The 16929-nt window shown below is 38.1% G+C and overlaps 1 protein-coding gene and 1 long non-coding RNA gene across 27 annotated transcripts in view; one reads left to right on the top strand and one right to left on the bottom strand.

Annotated features, from left to right (window-relative positions):
- Positions 1-16929, top strand: part of ESRRG (estrogen related receptor gamma) — a 391934-nt gene that overhangs the window by 257795 nt on the left and 117210 nt on the right. For all 26 annotated transcript variants that reach the window (XM_072927564.1, XM_072927572.1, XM_030269131.4 and 23 more), the window contains one exon: positions 11196-11611. In XM_072927564.1, coding sequence (XP_072783665.1) covers positions 11196-11611 — 416 coding nt within the window. The remainder of the gene's footprint in view (positions 1-11195; positions 11612-16929) is intronic.
- LOC140683805 (uncharacterized) lies at positions 11316-11891 on the bottom strand. The gene is made up of 2 exons (XR_012055323.1): positions 11756-11891; positions 11316-11717 (listed from the first exon to the last, which is right to left on the bottom strand). It is a non-coding gene; the product is annotated as an uncharacterized lncRNA (long non-coding RNA).

Here is a 16929-nt window from a genome sequence, read left to right as displayed (position 1 = left end):
ACAACTACACATTGCTCACACATTAGCCTATGTGCTGGCTAGTTCTGTTCTTGCCATAGGCTTTATATCTGGAAAGGCTTCACACAAAGAAATTTGGATTAATATAACAGAAAAATAAACATTTTAAATTAGGAGTAAGAGGAAATTTAATTAAGTTTTCCATTTAGGAAAACAACTCCTTATACATTTCAAAACAATGAAGGCCCCATTTTGGAGGTGGAAGGCAAGCTCCCTTCTCAGACATAAATACTCAAACTTTCAAAGCATGTTTTAATCAAAGCCACAGAAAACAAACAAAATGTACTGGATTGGAATTCTCCCAAACCATGACGAGGTTCCTATGCCCTGATGTTGCTCTGTTGAGCAGTGTTAGACAACTCTTCACCTTTCTGTGTTTTGTGCATCTGTAGGAGTGAGATAGGGGGTACTTAATCAGTAAGTTAAAGATCATTATTAATAAATACTACCATATCATGGTACTATTATGATTAGAAGTATTTGCCTAAGTAATTTTCTTTGCTTGTATATTGATTTCAAGTGATCTGGTCAGAGAGCTCTGTGTGGGAACCAGGAAAGCTGAGTCAACCCTAGACCCAGTAGCTGAGAGAATCCCGGAGAACACTTAGTCGCAGAAAAGACCTGGTCCCCTATTTAGTTTTCAAGTCCTGCAAAAGTAACTGGGATTTTTGTCATCATAACATAGCTAAAAGTAAGACTGTGGCACTCTAGAGACTTTTTTTAAACCGCTTTCAATTTTTGTCCCTACCTTTTAGGTTTCCTGAAGATATTTGCATCTCATAATTTTAAAGGAATGTTTTCTCCCATGTAGAATCCTGCATCTCTCTCGTTTTAGTTTCTTTATCAAAAATACAGTTTCAGGCTTTCAATATGAGACCGTGACAAAGTGATTTTATAGCCAGTACTGAAAGTGACTAAACTTGACAACAATTGTATTTTATGACAACCACTGCTTTCATGTCCACAGCCTAGTTTCCCATCATCAGCCGTGATTTCCCCCCCTCCTCCCTTTTTTTCTCTCCCCTCCTCCCCTCATGACTTTTTTCAAATGTGAGCAATTCTGCATCTCTGCTCTGACTGAAAACAAATCCTTTTACCAGGAGTTCATTTTAATGGGCAGTATGCTTCACTTAAGTCACCAGAACCTAAACTGTATAATATTCAATTTTTTACCAACCCGGGACCAAAGCTTTTTCTTGAGAGCGATGTTCATAAGAGTAGTGGAAGAATTAGTATTACAGAACTAAACCAGATTAGGAGGGAATGTGAATTAGATTTGGTAACAGATGGTGCCGTGGAAATTAAAGGTGCTTTGCGAATGGAAGCGACAGCAGCTTGCCTCTTTTCCTCTCCTGTCTCTCTCTTTCATGCGCTTGATAGACGGGTATAAATCACAACAATCCCGTCTTGACAGCCAATTTCGAGAATTTGATCTGGTTAAAGACATGGCTTTCCTGCTCCACTCACTGAAACTGGCTGCTATTTTATTTTTATACGGCGCCTTGTCATATTTAGGAAAGCGGAATCACCTGCCTCTCTTTAATGAAATTTTCTTTAATTACAGTTTTAGCTCTTTAGTGTTAATTACTTTTCCATTCAGCCTGAATTCTCGGGCTGTCTCTTAGGGATGTATTTCTCTCCCCAACCCTACCTCCTTGTACTATTCACGCATATGCTTTCATTTTTCTAAAGATGCTTTTCGTTGTTGGAAGTTGTTGTCAGATCCATTATAATTAGATCCTAATTATCAAAATCATCATTATTGTGTTGGAAGAGGAAGCATTGTAAACAACTGTTAAAGTTAGCGGATCTTGTTTGACAGAGCAGAAACCTTTCAGGATATATGTGAATAATAAGCGTACAAAAAGCCCTGCTGAAAACTCTGGGAGGCATACAAAGATCTGGAGAGCAAACCCTCTCCTTGGAAGGAAAATGTACCCATGTTATCTCTCAATATCTATTCCTCAGAGTCTAATCCCATATTTTTTCAGAAAAGATCTGAATAAAATTACCCTGTTTCAGTTTGCTTATGTAAATTTTCATCTTTGCTCCTCTCATTCAGTTTCTGGATACAAAAATCACTTTCTTGATGTGTGTCAGGATTGACTTATGGTTGCCTTAATACAATTACTTTTTTCTGTATAAGGCAGCAAGTGTAAGTGAAGGGACTGCTGTGATGCATGGAGATGTGGAGATCCTTCTGCCATACACTAAAATCCTCAAAGTGAAAGAAAAAAAAATTGGCTGTATCTAAAATAAAAAAAATATAAATAAAACCCTCTCAAACTAGGAGAAGATCGTAGAGCTGGCAACTAACAGTTGGTAGAAATAAAGCTTCCTACTGGCAGTCAAATCAAATGTAGTAACAACTCAACGACTCCCTGCTGCTTGCTGACAGCATGGTGTAACACACTGGGACAAACATTCACTTAAACACTGATTGCAGGAAACGTCATTTCCCCACTCCCCAAGTAGCTTTTGGGTTGCATGTGCGAGCGCACATGTATGTGTTTAAATCCAGTGGCGTGTGTCTGGGAGGGCAGCACACCCTGCAGCCAGCTGAGTGAGGGGGTGGGAGAAGGATCACTTGCTTTATAAGTTTTAGTCCTGAGTCTTCTAAGACGCTCACTCTCTGATACTATTTCTGGTGTGTTCTCTCTAATCGGTTCTCTAATTTAACAGAGCCTGGCGTGCAAATTATAATTCTTCTGCTATAAATCTGCAGAAAATCGGTGAGGGAGCTGGGTGGGGAGACAGGTACATGGTGTGCACACACCTACACTCTGCCTTTCAGCCATGCAATGAAATTTCTGCCAGAAATTGTAAAAAATCTTGTGGTGCAAAGTTTGGCTCTCTTGAGATTGAAGGCTTTTTTTTGTCTTCTTTTTCCTTTTGGAAAGTGATGGATGACAGCTATGTCTCTCTGATCTGCAGTACTGGCTTTCTGACTGGTGCACGTAACTGCTTTTGATGCTGTAATCATTTCAAAATAATCCCTCTTTAGAAAGCCTGTTATGTTCTTGAATGAATCTTTACTTATTTTTGTAGTTTTTTATTTTTATCTCTTGAAGTAGCTGAATGTAGCATTTCATTTTCTTTTGCTCTTTCAGCTGATTTCCCTTAATAAAAAGAGTCCTCACAATTAATAGCTGACTCGTTCACACTTTACCATGTCCTCTGGGGGCTGGAGACATCAGGTGGATTCCATCTGATACCACTGAAATACAACCACAAGTAGAATGATGCTCCATAACAGAAAACCACTTCTTAACTAGAGTTTTTGCTCTTTTACAGCATGTGACATGAATTGTTAGTCTGCATTTGGACTAATAAAATCTTACTCTTCCTGATCAGTTTACTGATTTAGATATGATGAGGCTTGGCCATCATTCTGATTATCACATGACAGCCTTTTTGATTGAAACTTTTTGAGCATGGGAATTCTCCTGGTGTGAGTTGGTGTAGATCTCAACTCTCCTCTTGTTGCAGAGCTGGCTCTTTTCAGGGATGTTAAGTACTGTAACCTAAAAAAAAAAAAAATAGGCTAAAAGTCAGTAAATGAGAGAAGGTGAGTCTAAGGAATTACAGTGGCAGGATTGTTGCTTCAAACAGCAGCCATGTTCTAGCTGTAAAAATGTTAAAGATGCAGGAGAAAAATGTTAGACTAAAAACTAAGTAGGCATCTGAAGTATTCCCCAAGATTTAAGTTGTATCAGGACCATAGTATATACACAAAACCTAATACATTTCTTCTGTGTTTAACTTTGAGGCATTGTAGAATGATTTTGTTTTGAAATGTTTATTCACCTCTCTGTGTTGCTTTCTTTTGAATATTTGCCTCTTTTTGTTTTAAAGATTTGAAAACTACATTAACAAGGCATATTGAAAAAGGTATCTTTACTTTAAAAAGACATGAGATTCATATACATAGGCAAGTCTTTTCTGCAGGAAACTTTTTTTGGTGGTGGCTTGCCTAGTAGTAGTACATAACAGCTAATAGGATATTTTCTGTATAAAACACATGAAAATATTAAGGTCACTGGTGCAGTTTTTATATGTGCTTTTAATTTTGCCTTTCAGTTAGAGGTTTTGTTTGTGTCAATGTGTTACAGTGACATGTATTGGGTACAGTGGAAAACTATGCCACTGAGGGCTGGCACTTTTTCAGATGTCTGGTGTTTTGGCTCAAAGGTGTGAAGTCTTTGAGTATTATTCCTCATTTTTGTTCCTAAAAGAGTACCTGGTGTAAAGAATAATATTTTTTCAATTTGAAAATATTTAAATTATGATGCCTCTAAGTGCTTCAGCTTTTAAATTCAGAAGAATTATGTTATAGTCTGTCAAACCATAGGATCTGTATGCTGCAGAGCCTGTGCATGTCTAAGGATACATTTAATTAAACCAGCATTAGTGCATCTATACAGACTTATTAAAACACTTAGTTTGTCTCAATAATATTGATTAAATAGCAGTAGTTTGTTTAATCTAAGTGTATTTTTGCTATTACTACATTACTTCCAAGTAATCAGGGTAATAGTCATCATCAGTGAAATATCACGTTAGTTATGAAGTAATGCCATAAGAATTGATTTAGACTTGGCAGGAAAGGAAGGCTTTCTGTCATATAATGCCAAAGCCTGATTTGGACTATTAGAATGAGAGTTTTACACATAATTTTTGTTCATATAAACAGGGTGTGTTTTATAGGCTTATAGGTTATTCCATACTCTGAGTATCCATTATATCAAGGAACGCCTCAGACAGTTAATTATGCAAAACATCATGTAAGTAATTACACAGTATTATTATGCATCTAACAGTTTTATTGATTTGCCAGTTGCTCACTTACAGTATTTAGAGCTATAAACAAGAGATGCTCACCCTCAGTTGAAATAGATCCAAGGAAATGAGCTAAAGATAAATGACACTAGTATGCATTGTTGCATCAGATGTAATCCTTAAACGTAGGAGCTGTCAACAGTGATAATTTGCAACACATTGGGGTATCTCAGGATCATTTCCTTCTTGTTAACAAAGTTTATCAACCAGGAAACATGGGGAATCAACTTGAAATAGAATGGGAAGCAATAATGAATATTTATATATGGTGGGTGAGGAGGTTTAAATAACGAATTTTGGAGAGTCAGCCACTTGAACATTTTGCTTTTTTAAAAGAGCACAGAAAACAAAGTGTAGCCTCTCAGATGAGGTGCAGATCTGAAGGGTGTGCGATAATGGTTTGTTTGGCGTGTTTTGTTGAGCTAAAAATGAGTGAGCTAAAAATGAGCACACAGTAGTGCAGTTTTCCAGTGCTTCGTGTGCAGGAAGTGCTGTAGCAGAGCTTGGGTAGATGGCATACGGAGCAATAGCAACTGTTGGAGAAGCTGCATCCCCTGTCAGCAGCCATCAGCTAACTCAGGCCACTGCTGGTAACAACATGATGGCTTCAAGCATTGCTCCTTCTCTTCCGGCTGCTACTGGCTTTGACAGCTGCTCTGGAAGGAGTCACTGGCTTGCTTTGCTTTTTCCTTACCAAGGTGAAGTGGGGAAGCTTCAAAAAAACATAAAAGAAAGAAGAAATTTCTAAAAGCAACAAAACATTCAGCTTTTCTTAACAATTCCCCATCCCACCCCTCAAAAGAACCCCACCAAACCACCACAGCTGTTCTCTTTTGCATCGGGTACTCCTTACTACATGGTTGTACATGTGTGTTGATTATTAAAGACCTTGAGCCTAAGAACAGTTTTGTTTGTGCATGCGTAGGACAAGATTAGCAATATTTTGTGATTAATAATCTCATCCACTAGGTTAACCAAGCAGGCCTTACCATATTTCTTATTAAAAGAAGAAATCCTTTCTTTTCCTTCCTCCAACTAAGCCAGTGCACCTTAATGCAATGATGATATGTTAGACCCAGCAGTTGTCAAAGCATCGTATTACTGTGATGCCATAATGACACCCTGTCTCTGTAAAGTAGTCATGTTTTCTCAAATCACACGTTGCACCGTTGATTTCTGACATGACACTTCATTCAGTCACTTTCCTTTTCTTTGGTGTCTCCATTCTCTGACAATAGCAGCTGGTGCCCATTTTCCTACTAAGTGATTCACATTTTACCACTTTACTAGAGTGCAATTAGCTGAAGCAGAAAAAAAATGCTCAGTGTAAAGCAGCTCAGCTGAAATTGTTACTCAGCTCTTTAACAGGATCTGGTGAATGTCTTGAGGTGTTGTCGTGGGTGTCGGTGCGAGAAACAATGTTTTGGTTTCTTTGCACACAAGTGTTTTTTTTCTGTGCTACAGTCAGGGAAACCGATTATGGGAAATTCACTGGAACACGCTGACTCTTTTTTTTGTCTGCTGATTTTAATATAGACCTGCAAAATGATAATGAAAGTAAGCACAGTATTTAGAAGGAAATGTGGTATTTATAGTCAAAGCAAGGATCTGGCTTCCATTCCTGACTGCTGCAGATTTACTGTGTTACTTAGACAAAGAGATTCTTTAGTGCATTGGCTTTCACAGTTGAAGTCTGAAGAAAGCAAGACCTTTTTGGTAGACATCCATGTGAGACAAAGGTATTGGAGGAAAATCAGATGGGTGGTACTGTTAGCATGAAAAGTACCTAGGTGTGCATAATAACACCTACCTTTCTGATGCTCCCACGTAGTAGCTGTCATTACAAATGTCAACTGCTAACAACCTATTCTGATATTTATGGTAGTAGGGCAATTCTCTCCCCAAGAAAAGAAAATACTTTATGTGCGGGTAAAAGTGGACTTTAGTGTTGGTCTGTAGTAAAAGTGGTCACTTTAATTATTGTAGCTAATTATTACCACCACTGATACCACCAGCATGGCTCTGAAATATCAAATGATGCTGTAAGCAGAGCTTTTCCTTCTTAAAAAACAAATGTGAAATGTGCTCATGGATTATGAGGTATTGGTATGTTGTTTTGGCCTCCTTTGGGTGTTGTAATAAGGGAGATGAGGGAAAAGTAACTTTGTGAACCATTTATATCTATAGATGCAATATAAAGAGCTCCCAGTAGCTGGAATGAGGCTTTCTTTCTTAAGGCTATATACTGTAATCAGATGCAGCTAATTTTTGCATTCCACTTGTATATTGATACTGATTTAGCCAGTGTCAGCACTGTCAATATCATTAGTAATGTGGCAGGTAGATGGAAATATGAATGTGATTGCATTAATAAATGCTTAATATATTCAGCCTTTCATAAGCTCATAACATTACAATTTATTCGCTATTGTTTAAGACCATTTTAAAGAAGAATTTGCCTATTGCAGTGCTCTGTCATTGTACCTTTCTGCCAGCAGATCCTGGCTTCAGGTCTTTCTTAAATGAAGAAGTTTTGAAGTAAATTTAGTGTAGACATGAAGAGTTAATGCGGTATATTGCATATTAGCCATGGCTTGCAGCAGCCTATATAGTTTCTCTTGTATGGAAATGCTTCTAGAGCCTGTTGTTGCTTTTCCTGAGGGTACTGAAAGTAAAGTTTACCTGAAATTTCCCGCTTCTTAGAAAACTTACTTCAGAACAGCGCATCACAAATGGAACTGCCATTTATTTGACTTAAAATCTAGTAAAGGAAAAAAACAACCCCACCAAGGCTTTAAAATAAATACTGTACGTTTTTATATGACACATGTTATTTCTATTCATAAACCTTAACTAAATTTAGATTTTTATTAATCCAATGTGACCTAAAAATTTTGCATTAACAGCACAATGTGGAATTGGGCTTATTCTCTTTGAATGCAGATAAAGCCATCATCTTGAAAATAGCTCTTTCTGACAAAAAGGTGTTCTTTTGAAATAAAGTCTTATTCACTACATTCCTCTTAGAGTTAATGTGAATTTTAGTGCCTCTAATTTTAGATTGAAGTGAGGTCTAGAATAAAACCCACCGGCTGACAATTGAATTTATAGATAGTTGTGAATATTTCAGGCTTGAATAATAGAGCTGTAGAATTTCAGACACAGAGAGGAAGAGAGAATTAAACTCCAACTGTAGTTTTACACTATAATGCAATGGTGTCTAGGAATTCTTCAGTGTAACGAGCTAAGTAGTAATTAGGAGGGAACTGAGGGAGGGATTTTACAGAGATCTAGCTTAGGCATTATTCCAAATGTTCAGCATGATAATTTGATGGTGGTCACACCTGCCATCCATTTTAGATGGCTCTTGAATTACTTTTGTTCAGGAGTGGTGCAGTAAGGAAGGAGTGAAAGCCGTAGGTGTCTGTTGCCCACCCACAGCCAGTACCCAGCCTTGTCTGTGTTTCACCTTCTGGGGATTGAGAAAGCTTCTGTTCTCAGAGTCAGGCGATGCTGTTTTCGCTTTTCCCTGGTATCAATGTTTTAACCGCGTCTGCGCTTTGCCAGCGCGCACCAATCCGGTCTGTACCGTTGAAGCTGGAGCCAGAAGCAGCTCTGCCTTGGTTAGTACCAGAACCTGCTCCTTCAGAGGCATCAGCACACTGGCTTTAGCACAGGCAGCACTAGTGATCAGATTTTAGTGCTTGTTAGAACTGAGATGGTATTTTGGTTTGGACTGCTTGGAGTGGGAGATGGCCACTTCTGTACTGGCCAAAATAACATGCAGTTGAGCAGCTAATGAATTGCAAATGGTTTTTTTTCAGGAATGGGAAGGGTGACATTCGGGCTCATTATTGCAGAAATTAGATTTAAAAAATTGTCAATGGAAGTTTCATACAAGAATGTGCCATCAAGCTGGTTATGAGAGACTGTAGGCAGTGACTCCTAGTGCTGTATTTTGAGACTTTACATGTGGAATCATGGGAGGTGAAAAAAGAACTGAGTACATGTTTAGTCAATAAAAGGATCTTGGTGTGTAGAACAATAATACAAAAACTCAGTTGGTAAAAAGGGGAAGTTAATTGATAATCTTAATCACAGCTGTATAAAATTCAGTGTCAATGCAAGGGGAGAGAGAGACAGAGAGACATCATGTTTTAGTACCCTAATAACTTCTAACTCTAGTCTAAGATCGTAATGTATGTGAGAGCGGTCCAGTAATTATAAGGTAATAAGTGGAGTGGTGGTGTAAGTGCTCTAAATTAAAAGGAATTCGCAGAGCTGCTGTAAGTCAGTGCCGACCCGCTTTCTTTCAAACGTTGACTTGAGAAAAGTGCTTAGCCCAGAGTGCAAGTAGAAAGACAAGAGAGAGCTATCTATTAATTACAGCGCTCATTAACAGTGACGGCTACAAGGCAGCAGATGCAGAAGAAAAGGCACACGCTACTGCAGGCTGGCAAGGGGATTTCCCCCCCTCCAGTTCTTGAGGAAAGGACAACACAAGCAGGTGGTCCACTGTAATAAGATATTTTCACGGCTTTAACCTTCCCATTTCCTTGGTTTATTTGCTGACACCAGATAGCTTGCACCTTCCACCTCCCCAAATAAGCCCTGATTTTAAGTTTAGATGGTAACATTTCTGTACATCAGTCTGGCTGTTTTCCAAATATACACGTTAGTTGTTTTCAATATAATTTTACAGTAAAAATCGCAACAATTGAGAAGTCTAAATAAAATCCATGGGCACTGATTTTAGAGTGAATCTCATCTTAAACACTTGTCTTTAATGAAGGGTCAGGTTCTTATCTCCATTACCTTCATTGGGAAGGAAGCCAATTCTTTTGATTTATGTCTTTTTTCCATTGGAGAATTTGATTTCAGATATTAAAGTAGAAATTGATGAAAATTGTTTATTCTTAAACGAAACAAAGTGGGAAGATGAGGAAAAGATCTCAAAAACAACTTCAGAAAATGACATCAGTTAGATTTTCTGGACTTAGATATTTGCTTTGAAAACACAAATCCATAGGTCCAGGTGGTTTTATGGGATAGTTGCTTTTCTGCAGTTAATGTTTCTAAAGAAATGTTCATAACTATCATCTGAACTTTGGCAGCTTCTGAGAGTACTGTCAGGAAAATGCTGGATAGGCCATTTGCTACTGTGGTCTCATAATCACAACTGGAGAAAATGAAGATAATATCTGAATCAGAGCTTTCTAATTATTATTTTTGTCTATTGTTCACACCAAAATGTGTTAATAGTAAAAAACTTGGGGATGGAAATAGACAAAGATCTCTCCTCCAGTCCTCCCTGTAGAAAGCACTAATTTGTTGAATTAGATATTGTGTAGTTTTATTTCAGATGCTGAATTCTGAAACTTTGAGAACTGAGAAGACAAAATCTCACTTTCTGAAAGACAAAACTTATATGTAAAATTTCCTCTAATACATGTTTTCAATCCAAGAATGGAGCACATAAAATGTCAGATCCTATAGAGCTGTAGAAGACAAAATCTCACTTTCTGAAAGACAAAACTTATATGTAAAATTTCCTCTAATACATGTTTTCAATCCAAGAATGGAGCACATAAAATGTCAGATCCTATAGAGCTGTAGATATATGGGATAGTGCTGTAGTTATTACTGGTTAGTCTGAAGATAATGGCTAGAAAGTAATTGCAGCCTCAGCTGATGAATCATTTCACTTAGATTTTGTGAAAATGGAGTTCAGCTGTAATTATTTGTTAGAGTACCCCGTTGATGTGCTACTTTGTTACTAAATAGCTGTATCTATAATAAAGCAATATTAATGAAGAAGAAAAAGATTTCAAGGGATTTACTCTTCAGTTCTTGAATCAGATCAATAGATAATGGATACGTGTTTTATTAAGTATCCTGACAAATATTAATTACAGAGCAGAGCATTTATGTGATCAAACTTGAAAATATTTGTTTCTGATAATGGTGAGATTTACAGAAAGAAAGTACAGATGGGAAAACGAAGACATTTAATAGCCAAGCCATTCAATAGGAATTATAAAATTTTTTTACTTGCTCGATGACAAGTTCAGAATTTAGAGTTGATGTGAAGTTGACATGTAGCGTAGAGGGCAGGTGGAGGGGACAACAGAAGGATTTGGTCTCTTTAAAGTTTTTGTTTACTGCCTGTCTGGAGCTTTGACAAAGCTCTGTCATGCCCTTATGCTGATTACCTTCATGTAGAACAAGAAGTATTGACTAATGAATGAATGATGTGCAGTCCCTAACCCTTCCAGAGCAGCCTTAAAGAGCACTGTCTTTAATACACACATTCTTCTTTCTCTCTCTCCCCACTGCAGGCTTCTCTGCAGAATGTCAAGCAAAGATCGACACATTGATTCCAGCTGTTCGTCGTACATCAAGACGGAACCGTCGAGCCCCGCCTCTCTGACGGACAGCATCAACCACCACAGCCCCGGTGGCTCCTCCGACGCCAGCGGGAGCTACAGTTCCACCATGAATGGGCATCAGAACGGGCTGGACTCGCCTCCCCTCTACCCCTCGGCCACAGGGCTCGGGGGCAACGGGCCGGTCAGGAAACGGTACGATGACTGCTCCAGTACCATTGCTGAAGACTCACAGACCAAGTGTGAATATATGCTGAACTCGATGCCCAAAAGACTGTGTTTGGTGTGCGGTGACATTGCATCAGGGTACCACTACGGAGTGGCCTCCTGCGAGGCCTGCAAGGCTTTCTTCAAGAGGACAATTCAAGGTTGGTTATCTGTGAAGTTTCCTTTCCTTCGCTCAAAATGAAAATGTATAGTCTTTGGCTGAAGCCTGTTAGGACTTTAGACCGTGCCCTTTCATGCACGGTCCTACTGGTGTTGTTCATGATGAACAACATCATGTTCACAACTTGATGTTGTTCATGAAGAAGCCCCTTTGTGCTTCTTTGGGTGTTCTGTCTGTCATGTTTAGCCCAATGCTATTTTTATTTTGATTCCAAAAAATAGAAAAGCACTGGAGCTAACCAGTGGATGTTCAGATTTGTTTTCTCTGAGAGTTTGTCTGGATTCCCATAAATGATTGTTGCAAAGAAAGCAGAGCATTTTCTGAAGGTTGTCATGGACGCCTTGTGAACACACCCTTTGGCTGGCGCACAGGATTTTGTGTGTTGCTCCTAGGTACACCACTCCCGTACTTAAATTGTTACAGAAATCCAGTTTATATTTGTTAAAAAACCAATGCATGTGAAATTGGAACAAAAATGCAGTGATGTAATGCTTAGTGCCTATCAGTGTATTGATAACTGGTCTTTCACCTGCTATATACAGTCATCTTAAATGGGTTTGTCAAATCACGTTCTAAGGAGAGTAAGTTGGCAGCTCACATTCTAAGATCACATTCTAAGGAGAGTAAGTTGGCAGCTTTTGGTCTCTGCTCAGTATTTTTTACTAATCTGCTCTTGATACCTATTACAAATATGCCACATATTTTGGCAGAAATTAGTACAAATGGGAGAATTTGCATGACTGCTTCCTCTAGCTTCAGAACCTATGGAGACAAAATAACCTTCTACTTTGATTTAGATATCATCCTTTCAAGTAAAATTGAAGGTGCTTTATTTAAAGAACATGAGGCCAAGCTTGGCCTGTGCAGGAATATAGTGTCACATTAAATTAAACTCAGACTTCAGAGACTAAAATTAGGTTGCTAAGTCCAAATTTAAGCTCCTCAATAAAACCTGCTTGATTTTCATACATGTTGAGCACCTGAAATTCTCAGGAAAGGCAATGCAATCTGGTTATATACTTTTCTTTTTAAGAATGAACATAAAGCGAGCTTCAGTTTGTAATTTCACATAACCCCAAATTAAAAAACATTTAGTCTTTAGTATAGTGCTTCCATATTTAATGTAAAATTAGTAAAGAAAAATAATGAATGTTAATTTGATTTATCTGTTGCTGAGGTGGTGGCTCTTTTATTCTCTCCTCCATTTTGCTGCTGGGGAGATTTGAGCCTTTTACCAGCATGAAGTATGAGGGCCATACAGCCACTAAAAAGAAACATTAGACTTCAGTTCTTCTAATGGAGCTGAATGTTACATTGTTGACAACCAGTAAACAAAGATTTGTACTGGTGGCCTGGGTTTATATGTAAAATAAGCATATACACAGAGACAGTATGCTCATTTCAAGTCTCTGTTTTGAAAAAAAAAAAGAAAAAAAAAAGAGGTAGATGATTTCACTTGACCTTCAAGAGCATTTTCAGAAAAGCTCAAAAAATGTTTCTACTGAATCAATTTGTATTTTGTGGTTGCTGAACTTCAAGCACCAATTTCAACTAGCAACTTTGTTTTTATAAATGGTATTTAATTGCTGTGTAATAGCTGTCCTACAGGACTGAATTGATGCACGATTATTTTAGTGGCATTTTGAGCACAAAAAAAACTGCTACAGAAACAAAAAACTGATTGAAATGTTGACTTCTGGCAGTAATAGGTAACCTGCAATTTTACACCACACCACAGACAGCAAGTTTCTGGGCATGGGAGCACAAGGCAGAGACGTCATCCTCCAGATTAGCAACCTGGACTTGGCCACGCAGCTCAAGTTAGAACTGGCAGCTGTGCAAAAAGTCTCAGTGTGGTTAGAGCACGAGCTGCATCAGCAGGTGACAGTGCTGTGAAGACAAAAAGAAAAATGCAGTAGGGCAAAACCAAGCATTGAAAAGAAAAGCCATAATGAAGAAACTAAGAATAGGAAGTATGTTTCCCATCATAATGTCATGGCAGCATCTTCAGCAATGGTCCTGACTAAGCTGGCATAAATACTGAGAGTTTTCGGGTATCATCCAAAATAATAGAAGCTACTTGGGTGAATCAAACCATGAATTGTGGTAGGTGACAAAATGTATAAAAAGAAAGGTGCTTCCTCATTATTTGAATGGGAAAATTCTACCTTTAGGCTTGCATGAAGTGTAATTCCCTTGAGGTTTTTTGTTCTAATTGGTAGAATTTAGTTCCAGTGCCCTGCAGGTCATTCTTCCCTGCACTGTTTCATTTCCTTGTTCATATCATGTTCATTCTCTCTGCTTATTTTTAATATGAGTTTGCTGCTGCATTACTGCAAATAAGAAAACAGGAAAACAGAAATAAATGCAAAAGGCTTTGAAATGCAGAATAGAAAACCAGGCTGCCTGAAGAGTCAAATATTGTAGCTGTGCATATGTAGGGATAACATGTTTCAGCTCAAAGAATGACTTATTTTAAATGCTAAAGCTTATTTGTGATGGGTATTTTATTATAGATTTGATGAAAAAGAACATAGGACTTCCCAAACTTTTGTTGATGATTCATCAGTTTATTAATTTAGCTCAGGCTTGTAGGCCCTCAGTGCTATTCCTGTTGAAATCATGGGCACAACTGCCCTGACTTCAGGGAGAGGAAGGCTGAGCTGATAAAGTCAGATTATGAAGCACATCCTGTGTTCATGTAAGGCCTGATGTCCTTTCCACTGAGTCAACGGGAGTCTTTCCATTCCAGAGGAGTCTCTCGAGGTCTCAGTAGGTGGAGGCCACAGGCAGCTGCTCAGAGAGCCAGCACAGTTATTTGTGCACCACCAGCATCTCACACAGAAGGAGGACAGAAGCATCACAGTGCACCTAGTAGCTCCTATGCAAGGCTCTCTAGTATTTTCTACTCTAATGTAGAGTATACATCTGTTTTTAAGGGTAATGGAGATTATCATTCCCTTTCAGATTTAGCAATTTAGTCTAAAAATCATCCATTCCCGTCTCTGGAATCAATTCCTGCTCATTTCCTTAAACATTAAGAAATTAAATGAATCCCGTTTTGAAGTATAAGAAGGAGTAATTTTGCCTTTTTAGAATATATATTTTTAACATGGCCCAAAAATACATTTGCAGTTTTGGTAAACTGTGCATAATTATGATAAAAATCAATAATACTAGAAAAAAATAGAAACAAGCAATTTCCTGGCTAAAAAATTGAAAGAGAACAAACCCACCAAAAAAAGAGCTCAATATATAAAATTGATGTCTTCTTAGGTCATAGTAGAACGTAGTGATGTTCTGCCTCTTTTGTGAGATATAAGGTATAGAAGAACTGGATGTTCTCTCTGTTCAGCCTAGCACTCACTCAGCTGCAGCTCTCAGTTTGCTTCTGGGATAATTTACATGGTGGCTGATTGCAAGTGTCTCGCAGAAATACACACACAGCCAAATCTTCCCAAAATTGGCTTAACATCAGGGATAGTAGAAAATAGCAACATCTAAAAATAGTTACAGGTCTATTGATTTTTAGGGTCTCTTCACAGTTTTTGCTGTGCACTGTATTATCTTGAAAACTCTGAGCTTTCATTAAAAGAAAGAGGGGAGAAATTTTTTCAGTTGTCAGCTGGGTGCAAAGTCTTGTGTTCAACACAGAGGTCTTGCACTTGCTAGAAATCTTGTAGTGAATATTTAATGTAAAAATATTTTTCATAATTTTTCTTTGGTTAGTTATCACATATACTCGTAAGTAAACATTTTTATTAATAATATGTAATTACTCGCTGTTCATTACCTAAACATTTCAGGAGGCGGATTTAACTGGTGTTCTTGCTTTCAGAAGAGGGCTGAAATGATTGGACTTACAGGTTCAAAGACAGTTTATTATCCTGTTTTATGCTAGCTTTTATCTTCTAAAATAATGGCCTGCATCTAGAAGACTTTCATCCTCCCTCCTTCCAAATTGTCCAGACTGTTGTCTTTGGACTCTTCAAACTAGCCTGAAAACACAGTGTGTAAAACCTGCACATTCCTCCTAAGGCTTCTCACAGAAGTCTCAGATCTTACTTATCATTTCTTTGGATACTGTTTGAATTTTCCCCAAAAAAGCTAAATATTTTGCATTCAGCAGTAATTGTTCTTGAATTTTTACTTTTTTTGGGGGTTTTTTTTGTTCATATGTTTATTTCTCGAGGAAAAGGTGTTGGATGAACAGTAGTGAGGCATCAATCTTCTGTGTATACCCAGGGTGAGTAAAGCAGTAGTTGGTAAAAAGCCCTGCAGTCAGACCCTCACTGTGTCATCATTTCATCCTTGAGACTTGCTGCCTGTCTATGTCTCCTAAAACAAACAGGAAATACTTTATCCTTGAAATGCTGTTGTCTTCTGCCATCTCATTTTATGCTGCTCAGCTAAGAGCCTTCAGCTCTACAGTTCTGCAGGGATGTTCCTATTGTCTTCAAAGCCTGCCCAAACTGCCTTGTACTTTGTTCAGCACTTTCGTTGCTCAGAGTTTTTTTTAATCCCTCTAATGTTCAGGTTTTCCAATCTTCTTTAGAGTGATGACCTGTTATTGAGCCAGTTTGAACTGTAAATGTACAAACACTTTACAGTAAATACATTTTTATTTTTCAATCAGGAAGTTTTAATCAACAAAGATAGCACTAACTATGTACATTCAGATAAGGCAACATAAAGTTTGATTTGAAGTTGCACGTGACCGAAGTGGCTTCCAAAGGGTATTTTGCATTTCTGAAAGCTGTCTTCTGCAACACATTTTTGAGGAGGAAATGAAAGCAAATTAAATAAGATTTTATGGCTTTTCAGCTTCTTTGCTGATAGCTGAGATTATTGTTGTTTACAAGGATAGGGTGGAAGCTCACATCTTGGTACACTGGCCGGTGGACCTTGGCTGTGGTGCAGAGATGGCAGCCCTCCAGTGAGCTGAACACTAAATGTCACCTGAATCCATCATTACCTGATTTGATCATTCACCTTCCTTATATAAGTGAAAGTCTGTGCATCAGCACTTCTTTCAAAGAATATTTTAAGCAAGCAGTGATAGATATCTTCCCTTTTCCCCAATTTCTCTGTGCTTGTGGGCCAGCCAGACTAGCAAGCGAGTATTTTAAATTCCTTCCAGCGCGTCTTTTTATCCTGTCATAATGTCATTGCGTAGCTGTGGCAGCTAAACAAGATGAAACAATAAAATAGAAACATGCTGAAATCTGAGAACCAGAGAGAAGTTTAAAAGTATACAGATTGTTCTGTCTTTTTTACTATCCCTGCTTTCCTTACAAC

The sequence above is a fragment of the Taeniopygia guttata genome, chromosome 3, assembly GCF_048771995.1.
Source record: "Taeniopygia guttata chromosome 3, bTaeGut7.mat, whole genome shotgun sequence".
Classification (NCBI taxonomy): Eukaryota; Metazoa; Chordata; class Aves; order Passeriformes; family Estrildidae; genus Taeniopygia; species Taeniopygia guttata.
Note: the sequence above shows the minus strand (reverse complement) of the source record. Positions and strands in the feature narration are given on the sequence as shown.